Source organism: Microtus pennsylvanicus, chromosome 2, assembly GCF_037038515.1.
Source record: "Microtus pennsylvanicus isolate mMicPen1 chromosome 2, mMicPen1.hap1, whole genome shotgun sequence".
In the NCBI taxonomy this organism is placed as follows: domain Eukaryota; kingdom Metazoa; phylum Chordata; class Mammalia; order Rodentia; family Cricetidae; genus Microtus; species Microtus pennsylvanicus.
The window spans coordinates 71,698,632-71,725,641 of record NC_134580.1 but is presented as its reverse complement, the minus strand read 5'-3'; the positions used below and the strand labels follow the sequence as shown (position 1 = coordinate 71,725,641).

At 42.2% G+C, this 27,010-nt stretch overlaps 1 protein-coding gene across 7 annotated transcripts in view; it reads left to right on the top strand.

The window, feature by feature from the left end:
* Nucleotides 1-27,010, top strand: part of Ttc17 (tetratricopeptide repeat domain 17) — a 113,243-nt gene that overhangs the window by 70,721 nt on the left and 15,512 nt on the right. For all 7 annotated transcript variants that reach the window (XM_075961503.1, XM_075961507.1, XM_075961504.1 and 4 more), the window contains 5 exons: nt 7,522-7,781; nt 9,859-10,012; nt 13,282-13,402; nt 15,731-15,890; nt 16,487-16,570. In XM_075961503.1, the coding sequence (XP_075817618.1) occupies nt 7,522-7,781; nt 9,859-10,012; nt 13,282-13,402; nt 15,731-15,890; nt 16,487-16,570 (779 nt within the window). The remainder of the gene's footprint in view (nt 1-7,521; nt 7,782-9,858; nt 10,013-13,281; nt 13,403-15,730; nt 15,891-16,486; nt 16,571-27,010) is intronic.

Here is a 27,010-nt window from a genome sequence, read left to right as displayed (position 1 = left end):
CACATGATACAGTGAGAGTACTGACCCCCACACGGTATCGTTTCATCTCCAGACACATGCATGCACACATGTGTACACAAACACAAATAAATAAATAAAATGTCTAAAGTAGATACTAATACAAAATCTTTTTTCCTACTATTAAACATTTAAAAGCTCCTGTATAAAAGAAGCAAGTAAGTCCTCACGGAGACCACCACTGGTGGGAACAATTGTGTCTTTTCTGCCCACTGTGACCTTCACCCTTATTGATTTAGAGAAATAATCAGTTCTATTAGAAAGTATTAGATTTTAAGGAAACTAAATCTCCCTTACCAACTCACAGGAATTAATCCTTAAACTGGACAGTCGGTTTGCTCATTTAGTCAGGATGACTCCTCTCTGGAGCCTAGCCATCTCGTGTCTTTTTTGACACCATTACACCCACACAGTTCCCTGATCATCCTGAGATCCTTGGGCTTACAGTCATCAGAAAGGACACTGAGTCATGCTAGAGTATTTCACCCATTTATAGAAATGGTCCCTATTCCATTACAACTCTCTAGTATCTAGGATATTTATGACTACTACATTAATCACTGTTTTTCTCTAGGACAATTTAGAGTAAAACCCAACCACAATTTTGCACCATCTCTCTTTTGTATAACACATCATTGCTTGAGTCAGCAATCACCTGCTCAGCATATCTGTATCTTCAATTCCATGTTCTCCATGTGTTTCTATTCAGCCCCCATGCTTAGGATGAGCCGTACTTACCCTGACTGGGGCAGGGAATTTCTCGAGCCCCTTCAGCGTCATGCAGACTTACTGAGGCGGATTCCTTTTGTCTCCGATAATTCTGCTCAGTGTGAGGAGTGAACACTTTTAGGCACTCACTTTTCTTGGCCATGTGTCAATCACCTGGAGTTCTTTGTCTTATCTTCTGGGTACCATTAACATGTCCACAAGAGAACAGTCCACATGTTTTTATCAGTAGGCTTTCTTTGCTGTGATTACCAGTTGTAACAAGTCCTCCTTTTTACCGCAAGCATATGATAGTGTGTTTTCATGGACACAGCCAAGCATAAACATTAAAGACATTTTGAGAAGTCTAGTTTTGGGGGGAAATTTAAAGAAATACAAATAGTTAGGTCCTCTCTGGTGACTGTTAACCGTGATGGTAATTCCTGCCTTTTGGTGGCATTTTGTAACTTACACGGGATTGTGCATCACTAACTTGTGAAACAGATATCCTTAAGCCCACTGTATAGATAGCCAATTAGGGCTCAGGAAAGTTAGATAACTCCCTCAAATTCTCAGAAGGTGGCATATCTAAAATTATATTTAGCCTCATGATGCATGTGGTCTCATTATTAGTGGACTTCAGAAATAGAGGTTTGATGGGTGAGAACATCATTTTTAGTTGGTAAGTCAGTCCTGATCAAAAATGTACATCCAGACACCTTATCCACCAACACACATTTCCCTAGAGAAGAAAGAACTTTACTCATGTGTCCTTTCTTAAAAATTTCACTTTGCTGATAGTGAAGATGATGCCACTGATTGACATCTTCAGATCACTGCTCAGTACCTGTTTCCCTGGTCCACAGGTCCTCAGTGGCAAGCCACCACTAGAGAAGGAAGATGTAGATGCTGTACAGAGACAGTGGTATCATGACCTACTTCCACCACCACTGGGTGTTAAAGCTTGAGCAGGTCACCTCCCTGAGCCAAGTCCTTAACACACAGGAGCACCTGTTAGTTGAAGGAGCCCTCATATTGGTACCAGAGCCCCCTAGGGAAGATTCCCATTGTCCTCTGAGTTGTTGTTCCTGCTGTACTGACTCACACAGAAGAAAGAGCACCACTGCTTTTTTTTTTTGTTTTTGTTTCTCTGCTCAGAACACATCAAACCTCCCTGCCCACCTTGGTGTGAGTGCTTAACTCTAGGCCCTGCTTTCTGATTAGCATCCTTATGGTTTACACCAGTGCTTGTGACATAAGTCCCCAGCAGACCTTCAGCTTTGCAGCCTGACTTGCAATCAAGGAGGATACTGGAGCACCAGACAGTATTGCCCAGGGCCCTAACTGGTCACATCCTAATTTGAAACCAAGTTAGTCTGTGTCCTGTGTTTGGTATCATTAAAAGTGAGTATTCTCCACTGCCCTTCGTGATTCTCACTTGGAATCCCAGTACTTGGAAAGCCGAGGCAAAAAGGATCAATGAGCTTGAGGCCAGTTCAGGATGTATAGCAAGCTCAAGGCCAGACTGGATGGCATGACAGAGCCTGGCTTCAAACAGACCATAGAGGGGGTGTTTTAAGTCAGACCTGAAGGTCTTGCCTTTAGGCTGTTTACTATGCATGTACTTTTTGTGAATCTATTCACATCTTTCTAACCTTTGCTCCTTAAAATGCTCTCAAAGCTGCTCTTCTGAAACTATAAATGCATTTCTTACCTCCTCACCCCCGCCAAAAGAAGATAATCACATTCTTTTTTTTTTCGTTCTGATGTATCTTTCCCTCCCAATAGTGCCCCTAGCAGCAAGTCATCCACTGGTTCCGTGCCTACCCTGGGCATCTGGACCTCCCATCTCTACTTTGATGATCCATTCCATTATTCATTGATTTAAACCTTTCTAACACTGAGCTGGAACACAGTGGTCTTGTTTCCTGTTACTGTCCTGCCCTCTCACTCTCCACATCAGTCCAGTGTGCTCATTTCCTTCCAGTTCTTCGCTCCAGGTCTCACCATCCTTAAAATGCTCTCACTGAGAGTTTTCACAGCTTTCCTAGCAAAGCATTTGTTCAGCTGATTGTTTCTGAGTTGTGTGTCAGCTACCAATCTCAGCATTGTGTCACCAAGACTCTATTAGCATAGTCTCCTTTGGAATCTCTTACACTAAAGGCCTCAGACTTAAGCCTGAATGTCCATGTGTTTTTGAAACATTGAGAAATCACACTGAGCTGTTTTCATTTAAATTGGGGCACATATGATAATCTGCATTCTCAGCACCCCTACTCTCTGTGACTCTTGACAGAATCCCTAACTTGACTGAAACCCACTGTGAACCCATGTGACCCTCACTGTGGGTGCTCATGTTCTCTCCGGCGTCACAATATTTATCCTCCATTTCCCATATGAAAATAGCGCCTGCTAAAGGAGATGAAGGGAAACTGGAGGCGTGGGTGTCAGTCTCTGTTTCAGTTTATATCACACCATCTGCCCCACGGGCTGCAAGCCTAGAGTTACTCCTGCTGCTTCCAGCGTTATTTAAAATCTGAGATTCCTCCACAGTCCAGACCTGTCACCATACAAAAAGGCTGTATTTCCAGCTCTATCGGACATTTGTGCACGACAGTGCTCTACCTGGGCAGTATCTGCAGATCACTGCTTCTTTCCATTCTAGTCTAGTCTCTAAGCTCCATGGGTTATGATATCCCAGCCCTCGTCACACTGCTCTGCACCAGCAGACATGTTTATATGAGCTATCTGATAACTGCATTAAATCCTAACTCTCTCCTAACTCCACTTCTGTAGACAGTATTCCGTTTTCATACTCAGGTTGGAAGCTGACATCCACTCATAGAAGCCTACTATTTCACATGAGACTTCAAAACCATCTTTAAGCTCACCCTAGTTCTCTTTGCAGTCCCAAAGTCAACTTCCTCTGTTTCATGAAATGCCTTTCTAGTCCCATTTCTGTCCATTCTTGTCCCTTGCCACCCACACCTTCACCACTGACTCAGTACTCCTAGACCTGGGCTGTCATCATCCTCACGGCCTTCACATACTTTATTATTATTCTACCTAAAGAACAAGTGATCCCTTCTGTAGGAACCCCTTTTCTAGACTCCACCAGAAAATATTAATGCCACAGCTTCTCTCTGAATTGCCTTTGCTGATTGCCTATTCACATGCTTTGTTCTAATCAACGTGCAAGTAGTAGCACTTTCGAATGTCTTCTTTATTTCTGCATACATATCTACTTTGTTCCATAAGTACCTGAGCCAATGCACATATGCTTTTTAGAAAGTTTCCCCAAGACTGTTTCTCTGTCTAAATCCTGCTGCAACTCTATCTTTTCTCTGGGAAGCACTGTGTGATTGCATTCAGATAATTTTGTCTTATAAAAAATTTTAATTGTTACAAACATATATAGCTTTGTGTTTCTAAGTTTGTTATTGTTATATTTAATTTTCCAGAGTCAAAATCTTCATGTGTTTTTTGCTCCCATCAAAATAGTTTATGGCAGAGATAGATACATACATAGGAAAAGCTAAATAAACAAACTGGTTTCTCTCACCCACAACGTATAGCCCATTTGTGAACCACCCATCAGAGGAGTAAATATAAACAGTGTATATGTTTAGTGTTCCCTAAGAACTGCTGTCACCCTGGCTCAAACACCCTCTGGAGTGGCTCACTGTATACTAGCCGCAAAAGCCTGAAGTAATTCCAGGGCCTTTCTTCGCTCGAATACTCGCTTCCATTATGAAATGCGCTCTCTCCCCCTCCCTCCCCCCCCCCCCCCTCTCTCTCTCTCTCTCTCTCTCTCTCTCTCTCTCTCTCCCTCTCCCTCTCCCTCTCCCTCTCCCTCTCCCTCTCCCTCTCCCTCTCCCTCTCCCTCTCTCTCTCTCTCTGGTAAGTTTAAGTTATGTATTTCTATAATACTAACTGTGTCCATATACACATGACTGAAGCAGTGGGAAGTAATAACCTTGAAAACTTAGACATTTTGCAGGTAAACAGCATGGATGCTTTCACATAACGGCCAGTAATGAAAGAAAGAGTTCCTAGCCACAGCATGTGTCCTAGTTGGGGTTTCCATTGCTGTGATAAGCGCTGTAACCAAAAGCAAAGCTTATTTTACATTACAGTTCACAGTCCATGATGAAGGGAAGTCAACACAGGAACCTGATGCCAAGAACTGAAGTAGAAGCCAAAGAGAAGATCTGCTTACTGGCTTGCTCTTTATGGCTTGCTCAGCCGGCCTTCTTAGGGGTGGCACCAACCCACACTGAGTTAGCTGGGCCCTCCCACATCAATTCCTAATCAAGAAAATATCCCACACACTTGCCTTTAGGCTAATCTGATAAAGGCATTTTCTTTTTTTTTTTTTGTTTGTTTGTTTGGTTTTTTTGGGGTTTTTTTTGTTTTTTTTTAATTTATTTATTTAGTAAGGATTTCGCCTCCACCCACCACCGCCTCCCATTTCCCTCCCCCTCCCCCCCATCAAGTCCCCCTCCCTCATCTGCTCGAAGAGCAATCAGGGTTCCCTGCCCTGTGGGAAGTCCAAGGACCGCCCACCTCTATCCAGGTCTAGTAAGTTGAGCATCCAAACTGCCTAGGCTCCCACAAAGCCAGTACGTGCAGTAGGATCAAAAACCCACTGCCATTGTTCTTGAGTTCTCAGTATTCCTCATTGCATTTTCTTAACCAGGGTTCCTAGAAAACTTTAGCTTTTGTTAAGTTTACAAAAAAACCAACTAACAGAGCCTCCTTATACAATCAGACTAAAGGTTGAAAAGTAGTTGGTAGTCTCCCTTTGGCCAAAGCCACGTTTTGTAAACCCATATGTTTTCATAGATGAAATTTATCAAAGACTGTCTTGTTTCAGAATGGGGAAAATGAATCATTTGGGAACCATAGGAGGAGAAAGAAAAAGAACCTGAAAATCAGAAAACGAACAAGTAGCGACAACTCTGACAACTTAGTCAGATGCCAGACAGCTCTTCCATGGACATTGCTTTGAGGATTCCCAATGGCAACTCTCTGCAGCTGTTTTCCTGGCTAATATGAAGCTTAATTTTATGTTGCTTGCCATTCAGCTGGATTGAGCTGCAGGTTTTTGTTATGTGACCACCTGACAAAGGAGACCATGAGTTTAGTCTCCAGCTGTCTGCAGGCATGGCGAGACAGCAACAGCGGGACCTCAAGCACGTCAGAGATGAGATTGCTCTGTGCTCCTGTCTCTTCCACAGCTACTGGGGTCTTCTTGTGCGGGCCCAGGGCTGGACATTAGGAATATAACAAGCTAGACCCTAAACTTAATCCTTGTTGGCTGCATTTATACTCCTGGCCATGAGCTAGACAACAACCAGCTGCTTTTGTTTCAGGGTCCTGAAGAAGGGGCTTTGGCAAACCCACATCCTTTTCTCAAAGTACAGACCATAATCATAAAAAAATGTAGAAAGCAGCAGCTGACATAGGAAATCTAAGAGGAACTTACTTAAGTGACAGCAGTAAGGTTTGTAGTCACGTGGTCATAAATAGAACCTCCAGATTTCTCAAGGAAGAAGCACAGCTTGACCTCAGGCTCGCCCATGTTGCACACTAGAAACTGGAAGGAGGGCAGAGGTGCCAGCAAAACAGAGGGCGACACCACTGGCCTTGTGCAAAGTTGTTTTCAGCTGTGGTCGTCACTCTCGCTCGTCCCCACCCCCGGAGACGACTAACATTCCTTCTGTGGCTAAAGATCTGGTCATGTATACGTGAGAGTCCTGACACTGGCCTGTTAACACGATGTTCTTAATCTCTGAAAAAGCTAGGATTGCCAGCTGAAGGAATAATAGAAATGGAAAAGGCTGTCAAGCCAATGTTCTCAGGCTAACCAGTGGGGACATGCTATAAAAGGAAGCATTTTACTCTTTGTTTCTGTACCCTATCCACTTCTGGAAAGGATAAGACATGACATTTATGAAAAACACAATATAAGGTCTGGTGATTAATTCAGAATAAAGAGCAAAGATTGAGTAGTCAGCGATTTAGCAAAGGAAAATATGCTAAGAAACTCAGAATAATCATTCCTGAGCATCCTCATAGTCTAAGCATGGGATGGAACTTAAAGGTTGCAAGTTTCTTAGGAAAATAAGACAAACATGCCAGATTCTTGAGAGAAAATTTTTGCTAGCAAATTCCATTGAAAGCCACTGTAGGAGCCCTTAAATACTTGAGCAACATAAGTACCTGTTTTAAAGAAATTAAGATAGCATATGCCTATTTTATAATAACCATTATTGAAAATGGCCTTCGTGTAGAATTAGAGTAGTTTTTACTGAATCATTGTTCAGACAACTAAGCAAGCAATGTGGACTGGACACATAACTGTTTCATGGTAACTGAATAAAATTTAAAAGGCCTACACGTTAAATAAATAAGAGTAAACATCATCTTTGCCTTCTGTGTTTTATATAGAGATCAAGTGATCTTTCAAAACAAATCATGGGAACCACAGCTGTCCTGTTGCTAGTGACACCATTCCTGCCTGCCTGCCTGCCTGCCTGCCTGCCTGCCTGCCTGCCTGCCTGCCTGCCTGCCTGCCTGCGGTTTCTGTCATTTGCTTTCCGGCAGGGTTTGGCAAAGGCTAAATGGCAGAGATGGTGCTCTGATGTGATATCTGAAGATGCTGAGTGGTATTCTATAAGAATTATAGCTGAGCTGCTAAGCAGAGCCAAGATGTCCGTAGAAACAAGGTTTGAGTCACATGGAACTTGAGTAAATGCTATGAAATTATTGACGATACGAACCCTTGAATTGCAGGCACTGTGGTTGAGGAGAGCAATGGTTCTGACGAGGTGGAGAAGTCAGATGAAACAAAGATGTCAGAAGAGATACTGGCTTTGGTGGATGAGTTTCAGCAAGCCTGGCCCCTAGAAGGCCTTGGGGGAACACTGGAAATGAAGGGTCGGCGTCTGGACCTGCAGGGCATACGGGTACTGAAGAAAGGCCCCCAGGATGGAGTAGCCAAGAGCTCTTGTTATGGTGACTGCAGAAGTGAAGATGATGAAGCAACAGAATGGGTAAGAATTTGCCAGCTCGGAACCGAGGAGAAGGCCCAGTCAGGCAAGAACAAGAACCTCGGTTCAGTCCCCAAAGGCCACAAACCAAGCATAGTGCCACGTGCTTGTCGTGCCAGCACTGGGGCGGCAAAGGCAGGAGAATCTCTGTGGCTTGCTGGCCAGCCAGCCTAGCCTTATCGGGAACCCCAATGAAGACCCCATCTCAAAAATAAAATAAACAGCTCCTGAAAGTGTATACTTCAAGTTGTCCTCTGACCTCCATACCCATGCATACCAGTATGTTCATAAACACACATACGTGCACATGAAGAGTTCACCATCTCAGTCCTCATGAAATAGACCCAGCTCTTTGGGGAACTCCTAATGGACAAGTGTGAAGTTTTTGGGTAAATGCTCTACTGGACTCCACATTCCAGGACACTCTTCACACCAGACTTTTCCAGGAAGCATTTCATTTGTATAAACATTGCTGATGTCTGGGAAGGGAGAGGAAGGGGAGGGGTATGAAGCCCCTCAAAGCCACAGACTTGGGGCAGATGCGGTGCTTCTCTTAGTGTCTGTGTGCTCGTAAGGACCAGGTTACTTTGTCATTTCACTACCAAGTTTTCATTAGATCTTTAAAATTAAACTTAGCCAGATGCAGCACGCACCTGTAATCTCGGCACTCGGTAAGCTGAAGCAGGAGGATGACATAAGCCCAGGAATTCAAAATTAACCCGGGCAACATAGCGAGATTGTTCAGACTAATACTACTAATAATAATAAGCTTAAGGGAAACTTAACAGGACTGGCTTTTGGAAGGTATTTTTCTTTTTCAAACTATCTAAATGTTTTTAATTGGAAGCTAGGGCATGTGTCAGTGTATAGAAGCACTGTCTGTTCCAGTGCACGCATGAACCCTCTGGAGTGCTCACAGCCCCTGGAGCACAAATGTCTTCTCCCAGCATTCCCGCAGGGAGAAGGAAGCAGAGGCAGAAGCATCCCTGAAGCTCTCAGACCAGCTGGCCTATGACGAGACCCACACAAACATAAATGAGCACACACATGTACTCACATCTCACACACAGAGATTTTTAATTGATCCATAATAATTACTCATATTTATGGTAAAATGTACATATAAACATTTATTTTTATCTCCAGTGGCTGTTTCCACACATGTACACAGTGTGAATGTGCAGCACCCAAACTGGGTAATTAGTGTATGCATCCAGGTTATTTTTTGAGTATAATATTCTTTGAAAATCTCATATGTATATATTTTTTTATTGTATTTACCCCCTCTAACTCCTCTAAGACCCAGAACTCTCAACCTCTTTTTTCTCCCTAGTAACCTACCCAGTCCCATTTGAATACACATAGAAAAATGAGTATGGGACCATCCACTGCAAAGTTCAGCCCACGTGGTGCCTTACCCTTACCCCTGGCTCTTAGTCTTTCTGCGCTCTCTTCCTCAGCTGTCCTGAGCCTGTGAGGAGGGGTAAGATATAGCTGCCCCACTGTGGATGAACACTCTGTGTCTTGGCCAGTTCTGAGTTAACCACCATTCACTACACAAAGAAACTTCTCTGCTGCAGTCTCAGAACTACACTATCAATGAGTATATAGGTACAGATTTCAAAGGCATGTTGATACTGTGTCCATTTAGCACAATAGTAATGGGTTCAGCCCACCCTACCCCCAGGAACCAGGCATTCATTCCCTCCTATGGAGCAGATCTTAAGCCCAGTAAGGTAGCAATTGGTTACCCCATCGTATCTATGACAATATCGTACCCATGAACATATCTTGCCATGCAGGTTGTTACTCAGCTGAATAAAGTCATCAGTGACTTTTTTCCTCTAATAGCCTGCATTGTCCTTTTTGGTGCTAGGAAAGGTAGCCAGTGAGGAGGAAGCTTTCCAGTCAGTATCAACTTGATTTTCCATGTCCTCTGACCAAAGTGTGTGGTGTCTTCAGAAGTAGAATCTTATCAAGTTCTGGTGCACTGGGGTATCCTTAAAACCACTGAAATATATAGTGAGAGACGGATTCACTCTTTGGTCTCAATTTTTTTTCTAACATTTTTGATTTCCAGATCACATTCCAGGTCAAACGTGTAAAGAAACCCAAAGGGGATCATAAAAAACCTCCTGGGAAAAAAGTAGAGTCCAATCAGGTGGAAAGTGGACAGCGTTACCAAGCAAACTTAGAGATCACTGGCCCGAAGGTGGCATCTCCGGGACCCCAAGGTAAGTGAGGATGTGTCAGATCTCAGTTCTCCTTTCAAGCCACTGTCTCTCTCACAAGGAATGTGTTCTGTGACTTAGAGCAGTTCAGATGAGACGATAAAAGGACCATATCAGAAATTCTTTGATTTTTAAGCATTAACTATTTTGGTTAAAGGCCACTGTCATACACTCAGGTGACTCTTTTATCACCCAGTAGTTAAATGGTGGTGATAGAATTCTTCTTTTAAAAACATAATATTTCCTCTTAAAGGAATATTTTTACTATCTTAGACTGAAATTCAATTCATTAAAATCTGTCTTATTTATCTGGTTAAATGTGCTGACTAAAGCAGAGGGCAATAGTAGAATATATAGAATAGAATATATTGTCCAAGCCCAGGGTGCACCTTAGTAAGATATGTCCAGTCAGTAGCAACTATGGGAGAGTAAATGTAGACAGCTGAGACTTGTGCTTGCCACATTTCTCTAAATAAAAATTAGCAGAGCAACCCTGTGGTTAGTTTGGCTAGATGAGTCAGAGGAATTTAGAACGTACCAATTATTCTTCTTCTGTTAACACACTCTAGGAAAGTTGCCTTGTAGTCACCAAAGACATGTAAACAGAGATGTTGATTACAGGGGGCTCCTTATAGTAACAGCCGATAAGCAGCCTAAATATTGCATGTCTGTGGCATCTGCTGTATGCCAGAGAAACACAACACAGCAAATGAGTAAAGACAGTTTATGAATGGCATAAAGATGTTTCCAATTTGAGAGTTAAACACACTGTGTTTCATCAACTGGTATTTTTTCATATTCCAATATCTCTGATACATGAGATGCTTATCACAGTATGTATAGTTGTATGTGTATATCACTGACTATCTGTAATAGTTGGCAGGATTTTTCTGTCATAAATTGTCTGAAGTAGTCCATCCCGTGGAGTTGATGGCCTCTTAGATCAACTGCCCTTGGCCTATCAAGCAAGTGTGTTGACACGCGTGTAGAAGCAGGTGACCAGAGCCCGGCAGATGTTCTCTGTGGGTCCTGAGAAAACTGTAGACCATTTGTAGTTTTCTTCCCTGTGGCCTGTTCATTTTACAGACATTTTCTAATGATCCTGTATTACTTTAAAGAAACCTTCTTACAAAGGGAATTTTAAAGCTGATATGGCTGAGATTATATGAGAACATCTGGGCAGGTGTGTGCTTACTTACTTGCTTGCTTGCTTGTGGTGCTTGGAGATTGAAGTGAGGACCTTGCTCGTATTAGATAGCTCCACTACTTCGGAGCTACGCCATGGTCCCACTTAAGCAGTTTCAAATGATCTCAGCTTGGTAGGTTCTAGTGGAACATTGAAGGTACTTGCAAATAATGAAGGTACGTACTATTCTTAAAAGAGAATGCAGGATGGAGAGGGTGCAAAAATACTACAGGGGGTTAGTAGCCCAGTTTAAATCAGTATGGATTCTGTCTACTGCCAGCTAATAGCCTTCTAGTAAATCATGTCCAAGTTCTAAAGCAAATTATTGAGCAAATGTCTGTAAACCTGTGGGGAGGAGTGGAGATCATTGTGAGCCATAGTAGATACACTAACTGCTAATAATAACATTGAACTCATTTCATTTCCTTTTTTGGCTAGGGCTTCTAAACTGGAAGACCAGGGAAGTGCCATAGACATAATGTAACTGGATTTCAGCAAGGCATTTAGCATCCTCTTATGATATCCTTGTGAACAAGATGGAGAGATGTGGGCTCAAAGTTTCCCACTGCCTACAAGATAAAGTGCAGACTTCCTAGTGTGGCATTCAAGACCCTTTATAAACCAGCCTCTCTCCACCCTTCAATGCTACCTATGAAACAGCCACGCTCTTATTTTATCTATGCCTTTGTACATGCTGTCCCCTCTACCTTTATGCCCTTATACCACCTCTGTGGCGCTCACCCTTAAACTTTAAAGTCAAATGCCATTCCTCCCTTGCTACCTTCAGACAGAATTAGTTGCTCTTTCATTTGTGCAACTCTTGGGTTCCTTCTCAGGCACTGCGCTGTACGGTGTAACAGTGTGCTCACGTTTGCCTTCCTCACTAGCCTGTGAGCTGCAGAGCAGGCTGCCTCTTCATATGTGTACCCCTGTGTTACACAGTTCCCAGACCCTTATAATAGGTGCTCAATAAATAGTTTTCAAGTGAATTTCTTAAATACAAAAAGAAAATGAGCTTTATTGTGAAATGTATTCTTTATTTAAAGTTAATTTGAAATTCTTCCAAACTGTTCTTTTTTGCTTTATTAAAATCTGAATCTAAAATTCCTGCCTGAACTTCAGATGTTTTCTCTTGCTGGTAAACACCTACAGTGTAAAAAGTGCTAAGTAGAATTAAGGTTTTCCATCCTGTTGCCCCCATCAGAAGCCTATCAGATAAGACTTGGTTTTGCTCGGTCTCGGGGCATGATGTAAAGTGAATGACTCAGGCTAAAAAGGTGGTGACTTTACTAGCACAGGAACTGGACTCGTGTGTGTTAGAGTCAAGTAACTTGTGTCTAGGTTCCAGCTCTGTCCCCCCCCCCCAGCCAGAGAACTGTGGCTGCTTCCTCCTGTGAGTTGTAAGGAACAAAGTCTAGTGAGGTTAAGAGTTGCAAACATAGAATTCAGCTTCTGAACACACACAAAAAACACTCGTGGAATAAATTATGACCTTACACTGTCGTAGATCCCATCCTGACACTTTTCTTTGTAGCAGTGAGTCTACCCGGGGCAGTTTTGCACCCATAGAACATTTGGCAGTGTGTGACGATATTTCCTGGGGAGGCTGTGCTACTGAATTCTCATGGGTTGATAGGTGCTGCTAAAATGGCCTCCAGTGCACTACAGTATCCTTACAACAAAGCATCCAGCCCACACTGCCACAGTGCCAGGGCTAGATGCCAACTCTAAAGATACCTGTTTCCATTAAGTCAAAGTTATCCTCATAAAAATCCAAACCCAGAAGGGTAAAAATTAAACGTGATAAGATTGTTAGTGTCTAAGAGGATCTTAATTCGTACTTCATGTTGACCAGCTTCAAGTACAACAAAGGAGACAAGTTTTATTTCATTATCTTTGAGAAGACTTTATTCAGAGAGGATTTTTATTTCCATTGCCATGAATAATAAAATTTTAATTAGATCTGTTTGTCAGTGGTACCCATTCTAAAGACAAGAACTAAAACATGCCAATTTGGGTTGTGTCATCAATAGGGAAAACGGCATTCCTTTGTACTATGTCCATTCATGACATCCTTTCCTTCCAGGAAAAAAGCGTGACTACCAGAGTTTGGGATGGCCCAGTCCAGATGAATGCCTCAAACTTCGCTGGGTAGAGCTAACTGCCATTGTGAGCACCTGGCTGGCAGTTTCTTCAAAAAACATTGAGTGAGTATCTTTGATGTTCATGGAATTTCCTTACCCACGAACCACAGCCGTGAACCACAGGGTGATGTCGTCTGTGTCAATGGTAGCTGGCAGAGCCATCTTTCCAGCACTGTGGTCAACAGAGAATGACCTTTACTACCCGCCCACAGCCTAGATGGGCTCAGTCCATGCAGAGAGCAGTGGGTGAAGCGCAGGCCGTCTTCATCCGCACTTTGCAAGCTACCAGAAGTCTCGTGTAGCACAGGTCACATTGAAGACCAGATCCTTCTCTCTAGGAATACAGAGCCCACTGCACAGATGTGGTGCATGTTCAGGGGAAGTGGGGCAAATGGAGATGTCCCAGCACCTGTGAAGAGACAGCAAACAAGGGGACTTGAGCAGACTTCCTGTCCTGAAGTGTTGCTCTGCCCTAGATCTGCTCCCCTTCTTGTTTCTCAGTCACAGTGACTGCTCCTAGAACTTCCTTCACCACAGATGGCGATGAGCCCTCCCAAATTTGTATCTCCAGGCCAGACCACTCTTCAAAGCCCCAGACTTATTTATAGCCACCACCTCAAGAAAACACTTTTCTTGCACAGCATCCATCGTTTTAAAAAAAAATTGATTTTGTTTCTCCATTTCACATTTTTTAACGATTCATTTTTATTTCTTAATAATGTATATGTATGGATCTGTACATGTATGAATGAAGGTGGACATGCAGTTCAGACAACAGCATAGAGTCCCTTGGAGTGGAGATTGCAGGAGCTTGTGAGCCACTTGGTGTGAGCTGCTGGTGTGTGCTCCTAACCAGTGAGTGCTGGTGAAGGCTGCTGGAGGTCGCTTGTTCTTCCCAGCTGCCCGGCTGCTTAGACCTGAAATAACCACACAGAAACTGTATTCATTAAATCATTGCTTAGCCCATTAGCTCTAGCTTCTTATTAGCTAACTCTTACATATTAATTTAACTCATTTCTGTTCATCTGTGTATCACCACGAGGCTATGGCTTACCGGGCAAAATTCCCAGCATCTGTCTCCAGTGGCTCCATGGCTTCTCACTGCTCCCTGCCTCCTTTCTCCCAGCATTCATTTTAGTTTTCCCTGCCTAGCTCTGTTCTTTTGCCCTGTCACAGGCCAAGACAATTTCTTTATTCATTAGCCAATAAAAGCAACACATTAACAGAAGGCCTTTCCACACCAAGTGAGCCATCTCTCCAGCTCCTCCATTTCATATTTTTCAGAAATAAATTCAGCCATTTCAGGCCAGAAACCTGGCTATCATCCTTAAAATTATTACCCTTCATCCCTCAAGCCTTGTCTATTACCAATTCTTACTATTTTTACTTCCCGATAACTTTTCAGAATTGCTTTTCTGCCTCCACACTGCTCTTCCAGAGTGACTCTGCTGCCACACAGGTGCATGCAGTCACCTCATTAGGCCTCTTGCCTGGCAATCTCTGTCCCTACTGAGAGTTCTTCTTGCTCTGCCCATGCCCCTCAGTCATAGGCTTCACACAAAGACTTTTTGAGCTCTGCTGTCTCAGGAAAGCTGTCGTAACCACCCTCCTCATGGTACAGAGGAGATAAATACCTTCTCGGGCACATTTTCATTATTGCAGGTCTTATAACTTGTCATAGCTGTAATCCTACCCCTTCTAAGACATGAGTAACATAACAACTGGGGCTGCTTGTGTTTGCTTAATTGCTGTACTCGCGGTATCTGATATACAACAGGTGTGAGATAAATAATCATGGAGCAATAAATGTTTCCCAAATGTAAGTTAAAATTTTTAAATTTAAGTTGCAAAGTAAACTTTGTTAGTGCCAAATTACCATGTGTAGAGCATATGATTGTATATTTAAGAGCATGTACTTCTTTTCTAGAAGGCCAGAGTTCAGTTTCCAGCATCCATATTGATGGTTTACAGCCACCTGTAACTCCAGCTCCAGGGATATCTGTGCCCTCTGGTCACCTGCACACGTGCACATACCCCTCCCCCATGTATATATACATAATTTAAAATTATAATTTAAAAAATAACTTCTTGAGGTCATGAAGTGAAATACTTGTATTTGATACCGAATACAATGAGTGTCCATCTGGGTCTGCATAAAATTTACTGTCTCATAAATGACTTTTTTTTTTTTTAGCATAAGTGTGCTTATGCAAGTTAAGGAAAAAGCAGGCTGGAGGAACCATTGTGTGTCTTACTCTGTTTCCTAAAAGGAACACCCACTAATTCCAAGCCCTCCCTGGTGAGGGAGTGCCATATAGAATTAGATCCGCAGATTGTTAGAGCTGTCTCTACCTACTTGGATTTTCTGATGTGGTCATCTTCATTTTCCAGCATCACAGAGCACATAGACTTTGCCACACCTATACAGCAGCCAGCAATGGAACCGCTGTGCAATGGCAATCTCCCCACGAGCATGCATACCCTCGACCACTTACATGGAGTGTCCAACAGAGCCAGCCTGCACTACACGGGTGAGAGCCAGCTAACAGAGGTGAGTACTCAGCCTTGTTCGGGCTGTTGAAATGTTAGCCTCACAGTTTTGATGTGGCCAGGGCTCTTTTTGCTCACTCGCTCTTTCTTTTTGGCGTTCTTTCTTTCTTTCTTTCTTTCTTTCTTTCTTTCTTCCTTCCTTCCTTTCTTTCTTTCTTTCTTTCTTTCTGTCGTTTGTTCGTTCTTCCTTTCCTTTTTAAATTTTATATATATATGGGGAAGGGGTATGTGCACGTGTCTTTCTTCCTTCCTTCCTTCCTTCCTTCCTTCCTTCCTTCCTTCCTTCCTTCCTTCCTTCCTTCCTTCCTTTTTTGGCCCTGAATTGTGTGGCTTTTGGCTGAGCCCAATTCCTTTCAGTCCCTAGGACGGAGCTGTGATGACTGCTTTATGTGTCTATAACTTTTATTACATGGGAGAGGGCCACGGGCTGTCAGTCACCTGAAGAGTGTCTTTCATAGACTGGCTCCGAGCAGATGCACAGCAAGGTCCCAGAAAAGTATTCTGATGTTATGCTCCACCACCCATCTCAGAAGCGCCAGCAGCATCCACATCTGGTCTCATTTTAGCCCTGTCACCTGCCATCTCCTTCTGTTCCAGGTACTGCAGAATCTCGGCAAAGACCAGTATCCACAGCAGTCACTTGAACAGATCGGCACCCGAATCGCCAAGGTGTTGGAAAAAGTAAGTCTCCCAAGTGGCTAGTAGATTGTTGGACTACTAAGACTTCTTAGTTGGTTCCCACATGTCTCTTGCCTCTTTTATCTGTGACTAGCAAGACCAGAGGCCCAGGGTGAAGTATCCCCACTCAGGCTGTCTCATTCACTTTCATAGCTTCTCCATCACCACTTTCCCTCTCTTCCACCCGTCTTTACCTTCTGGGATGAGGTGTGCCCCGTCAGCAGTGTCTCCTTTCCTCTGCCTGGGTGGAGAGGTGCTGTTGGGAGCTCGGGGAGCTGGCACAGGAAGTGAGGCCGAACACACTACTGACAGGAAATACCTTGTAAAGTAGCTTTTTCCCTGCAGTCCTGAAGCACATTTGCAGTACTGCTTCCCTACAGCTCAGAGAAGGTGGCTCAAATCTCTAATCTGAAGAGATGACTTTTCTACCTTAAGAAGAAGTTATATTTTTAATTTGATTACTTTGTAGCTAAGAATCTCTCTGGTGCTGTCTGATATTAAAGAGGTTATTTATAACAGTGATTAAGAAAGCAAGTCACTTGAGTGTGGATATGACAGATGTAGCAACAACTGCCTTCCTTTGCGTATCACACATGGGAATTGTCCATTTGTAGTGAAAGTGGGGCACAGATGTGATATACAGACCCAAATGTAAAGAGTAATAAGTAAAAATTGCAAAAGTGTTTGAGATCAACATAGAAGGCACATGGGAAGTGGAAGCAGAAGGCAGGCTCAGATAGTCATTTCCCAATATGTTCACAGAAGTAAGTCCTCTACCTGACAGGAAGGTAGACAGACTCAGGGCTGCCACACAGGAGTGGCAGTGACCCAGACTCGGGGCCACCACACAGGGACAGCAAGGCCCAGCAGAAACCACGCAGCAGAGAGATCCTGCAGGGGTCAAAAACATGGTTTAGTCTAGCCTTCTTGGCATGAATCTAAAAAATAACATGAAACACCTGACTCTGAATCAAGATCACAGCAAAACTAAAAATGCAGGGAGAGGTTAGCAAAGGGTGTGAAAACAGGATTCTCACCCTGAATGCTAGCGAACAGAAGAGATGGTGATAGATTGGGGGAGAAAGGAGGTGCAGGAAGGAAAAAATATGAAAGAGATAATCAAAAAGAAAACATGACAGGATAAAATTAAATAAGACTTAGCAAGTTCTCATTTTTCTGTAAAACATGTCTAATTAAAATGGCATGTTGTATGACAAAGAAACTGATTCAAAAGAGTTAGCAATGATACTTATTCAAGCAAATTATTCTGTATTAATAAACAAGAGAGAATCCTGTTACTTATCTCCTAACACAGCAGTTCAGTCTCCAGGAGAGATCGCCCCACTTCAGAACAACTCCATCCTACACATGCTTCTGAGTTACTATTGGTCCTACACAAAGCAGGTGTCCACAGATCTTTGTATTCATTTAGAGACACTCACAAGTGTGAGTGTGAGCTCACTGAGGACAGGACTAGAATCTGCTGGTCTAGAGGACGATGAGGAGCCCAGGCCGAGCCCATGCTGGGGTCTGGAGGGCAATAAGGAGCCCACAGCTGGTGGAACTGAGCCTTGGACTCCCACTGTGAACCAGCAAGTCTGGAAGAACAGGTTATCTAGGCTTGGGAGAGCTAGAAAATGAGATTGCTGGCAAAAGGGGGGGGAGGGTTGAAGGATAAGCAATGGCATATCCAAAAGAATTCCAAGTGAAAGAAATTATTTCCAGATGAAGACAAGAGAAGACACAAGCAAGCATGCTGGATAATACCCAAGAAAGACAGAACACAAACAGGATCATTCTTTTCATCAAAAGGAGGCAGAGCTGCAGGTGGAGAACCACAGGCTTGCGAGCATTCTGGGCTACATAGTGAGGTTAAGGCCAACATGAACTAGACAGTAAGCCCTTGTTTCAAAAATACAAACCAGAAGCACCACCCCCAACGCAGAAAATGCCAAAAAAAAATTTTTTTAAATAAGAAATAAAGTAAAAGTTAAAAAGCTAGCTATAAAAGAAAGAAAAAGACTCATTACCCATTAAATAGGAGTCCTAAAGAAATGAACCAAAGCAAATACTAAAATTATAATTTATAAAAACATTCCTAAAAGAAAAAAGTTTGAAACTGTATTTTGAAAGGCAAATCCACTAGGCCAGCCAGAGCTTATGTAGAAAGATCCTGTCTCAGTAAGTAAACTACATAGAAAGAGCCTGTCTAATAAATAAATATAATTAATAGAATTAAATAATAATAAAAGCTAAAATAAAAAACTCCCATCTACTTTTGGAGTTTAAGATAGCCAATTCTAAAATATATTCTACTAGCATTATATTTTTAATTACTAGTTTCTCTCTCTCTTGTGTTTGTGTGTGTGTGTGTGTGTATTTTGAGTTCAGACATGTACACCATACCTATGTAGATGTTAGCAGCAACTTTCTTTAGGAATTGACTCCTGCCACCTTGTGGGGTCTTGGGGTCAAACTTAGGTATTCAGTCCTGTGCACAGTGCCTCTTTCTACTGAGCCATCTCACCTATCTCTAAAAGTATTCAGAATAGACTCGTGTTGCTGGGTTTTCAACAAAGACTCAATTCCAAAAGTCAAAAGAATAAAATTTTTAGGAAAAAAACTATGAGCCTTGAGTTGAGGATGAATATAAACTCCGCATGCAAATGGTGATGAGCTTTCAGAGACTGTTGTTCCCATGTGCCCCGTCTGATTGATTGTGCTCTGGACAACCTCGATGACCATAGCAGCACTGGTAGAAGGGCCTAGTGTCAAGCATGGTGTCTACCTGCACAGCTAAGATGCTCTATGGAGACCCTGCCATCCCCTGAAAATACAGGTATGCTACACTGTCAAAAAAATAGACTGGGTAGGGGCATATATAAAAGGTAAGATCAGTGTACTGATTAATTAATTTGAAGATCTTATGCTTATATAGAAGAAGAAAGGAATGTGAAGAAAAATAAGAAGCTATTACAGTGCTGCATAAAGAAAGTGGCAAGCCCAGAATTCTGTGCCAGCGTAAGCACCCTTCAGAAGCTGAAGAAAAATCAAGATGTGTTCAGTTATCAAAAACTGAGGGACTTCTCCACTAGTATATCTAAACTGAAATAAAATGTAAAGGGAGGTCTGTATAAAAATATCTCAGGTAGAAATATGATATGCAAGAAATGAACACCAAAAGTTAAGATGGAAATGCACAATGAATATTCAAAACAATGACTGTAGTACCTGAGCAACTCACTCTTGTAACCATATAAAATACACAACAGCAGTTCCATAGGGACTGAATGGGGTTCAGAGTACCACAGCTTAACTGGTGTCAATCAGAGTATAAGAGTAATGATTTACATGTTTTTTAAAATGTATGTTTTAAGTCATAGGCTAACTACCAAAATTATTTTAAGATACATTTTAGTAGAAAGAAGATGCAATAGCATAAAAGTATCTGATTAAATTCAAGGAAGTCAAGAAAGGTAAGAGCACAGAAAGCATCAAACATAATAATACAGACACAGATGAGTCGGGAGGTGACTGACAGATGCATCGGGAGGTGGGTACAAAGACAGACATGTAAGTCACATGCATATTGGCTTTTAAACCCAGCCATGTGCTACTTAGAAGAGATACTTTAAATATTTGAATATGAAAAGTTGAAAGTACAGGAAAATGATATCATACAAAGTGACAAAAAAGAATTAGGTATCACTGGATACTTATATCAAAGAGACATTGAGATAAAAAGCATTAATGGAGTTTAAGTGGTATTTCATAAAAATAAAGGAATGTATAGTAAACTGGACCATAATCCCCAAAAGATATGTATGTCTGAATTCCAGAGTCTATGAAAGTTACCTTAGATCAGAGGAGGTATTGGCAGGTAAGATTTTCAGAACTGAGAGATGGAAAGGTTTTCCTAGTTTATATAGGAAGACTTCATGCACCCACAGATGGTCTTCCAGGAGGGAGGATAGAGGAGCCTGTGCTACCGTGACCACAGGGACATAAGTAGAAGTGATATGATCCCCAAAGAGTGCTGACCACCACCAGAGGCCATAGGAGGCAGGAGATGATCGTCCCCTCAGTCCTATGTGGGGAGCTCAGCCCTGCTGATCACGTATTCGCAGTAATACTGATCTAGGATTCTTGTCCCCAGTACTGTGCAAATAACATATTTCTGTTTCATTAAATTACTAAGCTCGAGTCAATTTGGTACAGCCATAGGAATCTAACCAATTCAATGTAGATGAGCCCTATTAACTGTATCTAATTCACATAGCTCCAAAATATATACCGTGACTTACCTTTAAAAAAAAAAAGTAGCTGTACTTCTCACCTAGGTAGATTTTAATACATGTTACATAATAACTGTAAAATGAGCAGGAAAATGAACAGTTGTACACTTGACCCAGGTGACCGAGGTGCAGAGCAATCTGTCTAGCAATGACAGGACCATGTTCTTCTCAAGTGCATAAGAAAGAGGGTCATGTATTGATTGAACAAAAAACAAAAAAAAGAAGCTTCAACATCTACAGCATTCTGAAGTTTGAAATCACTTAGGACATTAGGGCTAAACTAAAGTAAGTAAAAATATTTAAAACGGGGGGCTGTCATATAGATATGAAGAAATTGCAAACTTATAAAAAATTTCTAAAACTGAGGGAAAATATAAAACAATGCTGAAAGATATAACAAATGGAAAAATATAGCCATAGTCCTGAGTGTAAAGTCCCTAAAGCCTAAGAACGTTCGTTCTTCCTAAGTTAATTCGTGATTCTAGCACTAACGATAAAAGTGCTGTGTTTTCCCCAGCAGCAGACAGGCTAATTGTAAGTTTATCCATAAGAGTGAACAATGAAGAATTACCAGGCAGACTGTGAAAAAGAACAGTTGGAGAAGAGCAGGATTTAACCTCATATTAAACATACATGAAGTCCTTAATTAAAGCTGTTTAATGGTGGTGCATGAATATGCAGACTGATGAGAAAGGACAGAAAGCTAATTGCATGTGGCAGCTTAGCATATAAAGACACCCCCTCCCCAGTGCAGAGAAATACATGTTTTATGCTGGGTAGGAAAAATGTAAAAATTAAATCCATTTCTTACACATACGCCAAGATAAATATTAAGTGGATCAGAGACTTAAACTCATCTAAAAACGGATCTCTTATAAGTACAAATAGAATGTAGGGTCTTTGTGTGGCCTGAATGTGGCGAACATTTCCAGATTGACTCGGAATTTGCGTGCAGTATGGGAAGAGGTTAACAAATTCACGTGAACACTGTAAACAAAGTGGACGGGTATAGTTTCAGCTGACACTAGAGGGAAAGATTTCAAACGTCATTTCTAAGGCGCTCCTAAAAGGAAGAAACGCCGGTATCTCTTGGCTTAGCATAAATGTAACAGAAGAAAGGGTTAATGAAGGAGCAGGGAAAATGATAGAGATATTCAGAAGGGTCAGAAACTATAAAGTATTCCATTTTAACTACTGTACAGGAGGGTGGTGAGGCAGACAAACCCACAGGCTCGGGAGCCCTCTGGCCAGAGAGAGAAACTGGTGCTCTCTGGGAGAAGAGTGGGTTCCTGGTCTCAGCGCTCTCAACAGTTCTCTGGCAAACTGAACAACAAAGCACAAGGACAGGAAGCTAAGACAGAATCCATGGGAAAGTTTGAGATGATCTTGCCAACTATGGAGGCAAGAATTTGAGCTTTCAATCACCATTGAAGTCAGGGGCTCCTGATAAATATCCCAGGATTTCATTTGGACCATCTGAAGATTTGTGCCTTTAAGAAGGACCCAATCAGAGAGGAGCCTTTGCACTGTGGTATAGAAGCCAAAACTCAGCTCCCAGTGATTGAATTAAGCAGGCCAGCGCTCACACACCACGTGAGAAGACAGAAGTTCTCTGTAAGAAGATAACCTTGTGTCAGCACAGGCCACCAAGCCTGATGGCCTGAGTTTGACCCCCCCCCCCCCGCCCAGATCCCACATGATAGGGGGAGAAAACCAAGACCTTCAAGCTGCTTTCTGACTCCACGCGAGTGTTGCAGCGTATGTGCATGCATACAGACACATTAATTAAATCGTGAACACATGAATGGATGAATAAATGCGAAGAAAATGATATTTTCAAGTATGAACATTAAATCTTATAATAAACTTTGTCATTTGAAAAAATATCAACTCATCTGGAGCTCCTCCACTAAATCATACTAGCTGTCCATGGGAAAGGAGAGACTGTGGACGTACATCTGCAGATGATCTAGGCTCTGGAGTTAAGACAAGGACTTTAAAAATCTCAGTAATCAGTATGCTCAAGAAGACAGAAGGAAAGTAGAATAGGATTGGAAAATTTCCTCTATGGAGAATTGGAATCTGTGAGAAAAAATTAAATGGACTTTTGGGGACTGAGAATCATAAAAACTGAAACTAAGAATTTACTGCATGGTCATAAAATGAGACCAAACAATGGAAGCCCAGAAGTCAGGTGACAAATGGCTTGAAGAAGATGGTAATCCACATGGGGAAAGCTAAAGCTCAACTCTTACATATAGCTGAACTCAGAGTGACTCAAAGGCCAAAACTACATGATTCTTGGGAGAATCCATGGAATGCTGATGCTGGGCTTGGCAAAGGGTTCTTGGTTGTGACACCAGGAGCACAGGAGTCAGAATAAAAGAGAGCCCAGGCTCCACATGACTAACAGATTTCGGTGTGTCACTGGCATGGGAAGCAGGCTGTGAAATGGGAGGCAATACTGTCAAATCATCCATCTGATAGCGTAATGTCCAAAGCATATCAAAAAGTTCTACCATTTGATGTGGGAAGTCCTTCTGTGTATGCGTTGCTTTTTATTGGTTAATAAAGAAGCTGCTTTTGGCCAATAGCTTAACAGAATATAGCCAGGCTGGAAGAGATATATACAGAGAGAGTAGGCAGAGTCAAGGAGAAACCTTGTAGCCCCACAGAGACAGGTGCCGGAGGGAACCTTGCCAGTAAGCCACAGCCATTTGGTGATACACAGATTAATAGAAATGTGTTAAATTAAGATGTAAAAGTGATCCAATAAGAAGTTAGCATTAATAGGCCAAGGAGTGATTTAATTAACAAAGTTTTTGTGTGGTTATTTCGGGGCTGAGCAGCCAGGAACAAACAAGTAGCCTTCCTACAACACCATTCAATAATAAATACTAAAAATTCAACCCAAAAATGTGCACAGGGTTTAAGTAGCCATATCTGAAGTGCTAGTATGCAATGGCTAAAATCATGAGAAAAGTGTGCATTACCAGTCAGAGAAAGGCAAACTCTAACCAAAGTGTGTAGTTGATTTTTTATTTCCTCTTTGGGGGCCCACCACCCAGCTTCCAAATAAATGCAGAGACTTATTTGTACTTATGAATGTCTGGCCTTTATTTGGCTTGTTTTTAGCCAGCTTTTCTAACTTAAATTATCCTGTTTCTCTTTAACAGGTTTGCCTCTGGGCTTTTGCCTTCTTTATTCTATATATCTTTCTTTCCTTCTTACTCCGTGGTTGGCTGGGTGGCTGGTGGCTAAGTAGCTGGTGGCTGAGTGGCTGGTGGCTGAGTGGCTGGTGGCTGGTGGCTGAGTGGCTGGTGGCTGGTGGCTGGTAACTGGCTCCTGGCATCCTCCTCTCCTTCTTTTCTCACTTCTCCCTGTTCTTTTGAGTCTAGAGTTCTCCTATTTATTCCCTCTGCCTGGCAGCCCTGTCTGTCCCTCTCCTAACTAGATATTGGCTGTTCAGCTCTTTGTTAATGTTTTAATCAGGCAAAGTAAGACAGCTTTACAGAATTAAATAAATGCAACATAAAAATGCAACAATTTTTGCATCAGATATTCCAAAGCACAAACAAATGCAACACATTTTAAACTAATATTCCACAATAGAAGTGGCCTCACATCCTTTAGGAAAAATTATAAAAATGAAATGTTAGTAAGGATGAAGAAGAATTGTAAAAAATGCAGGTGGTATGAACATAAAATCTTCCTGTTGCTGGGGTGGGGGGGAGAGTATCATAGGTCTTCTTAAAGACAGAAGTGGCCAGGGAATCAGCAGCTTCACTTCTTGGTACATATTCAAAGCAATTGAAAGCATCATTTCAAGGAAATACTTGTGCACTCGTGTTTGACTGTTCTCTTCTATGTAGCCAAATAGTAGGATCATTATAAATGCCCATCTAAAGATGAGTGGACAAAGGAAATGTATATAAATACAATGAGTCAGCCGTTAAAAATGAAGGGATTTCTGCCACATTCTATGACATATGTAAATCTCAAAAGTTTTGCTACCTAAGCCTGCTATAAAAAGTCAAATCCAGAATGTTTTCACTTCAGTATCAGAACACTCACACTCATATAGCAGACAGTGTAATACAGTGATGGTTGCCTGCCGGAGACCGGGGTGGGGAGCCGTTGTTTAACGCAGATTGGGTGTGCAGATGAAGCAGTCCTGAAGATTGATTGTGCACGGTGTGAGTGCTTTAGCACTGCCAAACTGTACATTTATAAATGATGATCATCCTAAATTTGAGGAAGTCAGAATAGTCAGTGGAACATGAGATTAGATGTAGGAGTGGAAATGAGACACATTAAGATGGATTATTAGAAAATATTCAACCTGAAGAATAAAGAGGTGAAGGAAGTTCACATAAGGACTTAAAAGACAAGAGACACATCCAAGAAAAGAACAAACAACAGCAAAGAGTCCAGCATAATCCAGGAAAAAGAGAGGACAATGCAGAAGCAACATTGGAGAAAGAAGTAAGAGCTAAGCATTTCCTAACAACGATGAAGGATATTATTCCATAGATTCAAGAACGTCTGTGGCCCAAAGAATTGTTTGTTATGTTATCGTAATGACTATGGACAAAAGACTAAATAAAATCTTAGAAGACAGAGAAAAGGGTGTCACTTTCAAATGAACTCCAGCCAACTTCTTCACAGGAGTCACACTGGAATGCAAAGGAATCTCAGCTACTGAAGGAAAACCCTACACTTCCATCCCCTGCAGATTCCTCACACAACGAAGACTCTTCATTGTGTGCAGGGTGAGCAAAGATGGGTAAATGGAGGCACAAAACAGAAGTAAGAGGCCACAGATGACCATAGTACTCAGTGTGAAAGTGTGTTGTGAATAGATGACTATTAAAATAAAGGGGAGCCCACTGTACCTCATGTAGTCCCTAAAGGGCAACTGGAGGTGAGTTATGAATGTCACTCTCAAAGCTGAAACAGTACATCTTCTGCCTGTTCCCTTCTCTACCAAGGTCCAAAAGAACAAACAAATCACATGATCCATTGTAACTTAGGTCTCAAGTTCCATTTAAGGGGTTTTCATGTTTTGTTACAGTTACCCAGTCCGGGTACAGTTCACCAACCACGGTCATTTTCACTATAAGCCCTGCTGCCTGTTACCACCCGTTATTAGGTTTTCATGGATGAAGAGCTAAAACATTAATCTAACATTGCTTTCATTGTAGGTTCGCAGACTAAAGTCCTGAGCTCTGAATTGGTAGCCTTCTGTAGTACTCAGACTTCAGGGTACACTAGAGGCATAATCTTGTTAAAACATAATGATGGGTCCGTGTGGCCCTCCCCCATATTCCATAAGTCTGGGATCAAGCTTGGGATTTTTGTTGGTACTATATTCTCAGATAATACTACTGGTCAAAGGACCCTTCTCAGAAGCCAGTACCTTAGCATGGGGCTGAGGAACAGCAGGTGTGGTGTGCTTCCTTCATGATGGCCATAACAAAGCATAACAAAGACCTCTGTGTTCTCTTGCCTTCAACTTCTAGGATAATTATTACCCATTAGTATTCTTCAAGTGCCCCTCAGTAATTATCTCCTTGGGGAATTATTGAGTTTGCATTGCCACTAATTATCACCAACTGCCAACAGATGACATTAATTAGACTCCACTCTAGGTTCAGATCAATAAGCATCATCAGATGCCTCAGCACAGGCCCCTCTGTGCCACCACGCGTGCACCACACCAAGCTGCCACCATCACCCTGCATCAGATACTAGGTTGCCACGTGGTCCTGTTGGACCTTGTGAGATGGCACAGGGGAGTTCTGTCTCCGTGTGCCCCATTTCACAGGTGCAGAGTCCATGCCATCTGGGCAGCCAGCAACCCCACTTGTGACGGTGTGTCCCTTCACAGTGACTGTTTCCTTTGTCATACAGAAACAGTTGAGTTCCGCATGATCTCAGGCACCTGACTTCCCCTGTCACCTGTGCTTTGAAGTTCTCACTCTATATCAGTTACTGTCAATGTCAAGAGCTGTCTGTCCTCTGCTTCTTCTGATGCTCTTGCAGATTTGGGTCTTGCAATCATTAATAACAGGTTTTGTAGGAAAGGGGCTGCTAAATGTCCTGAATTGGAAATATAAGTGAGGGCTTCTGCTACACTGTATCATTT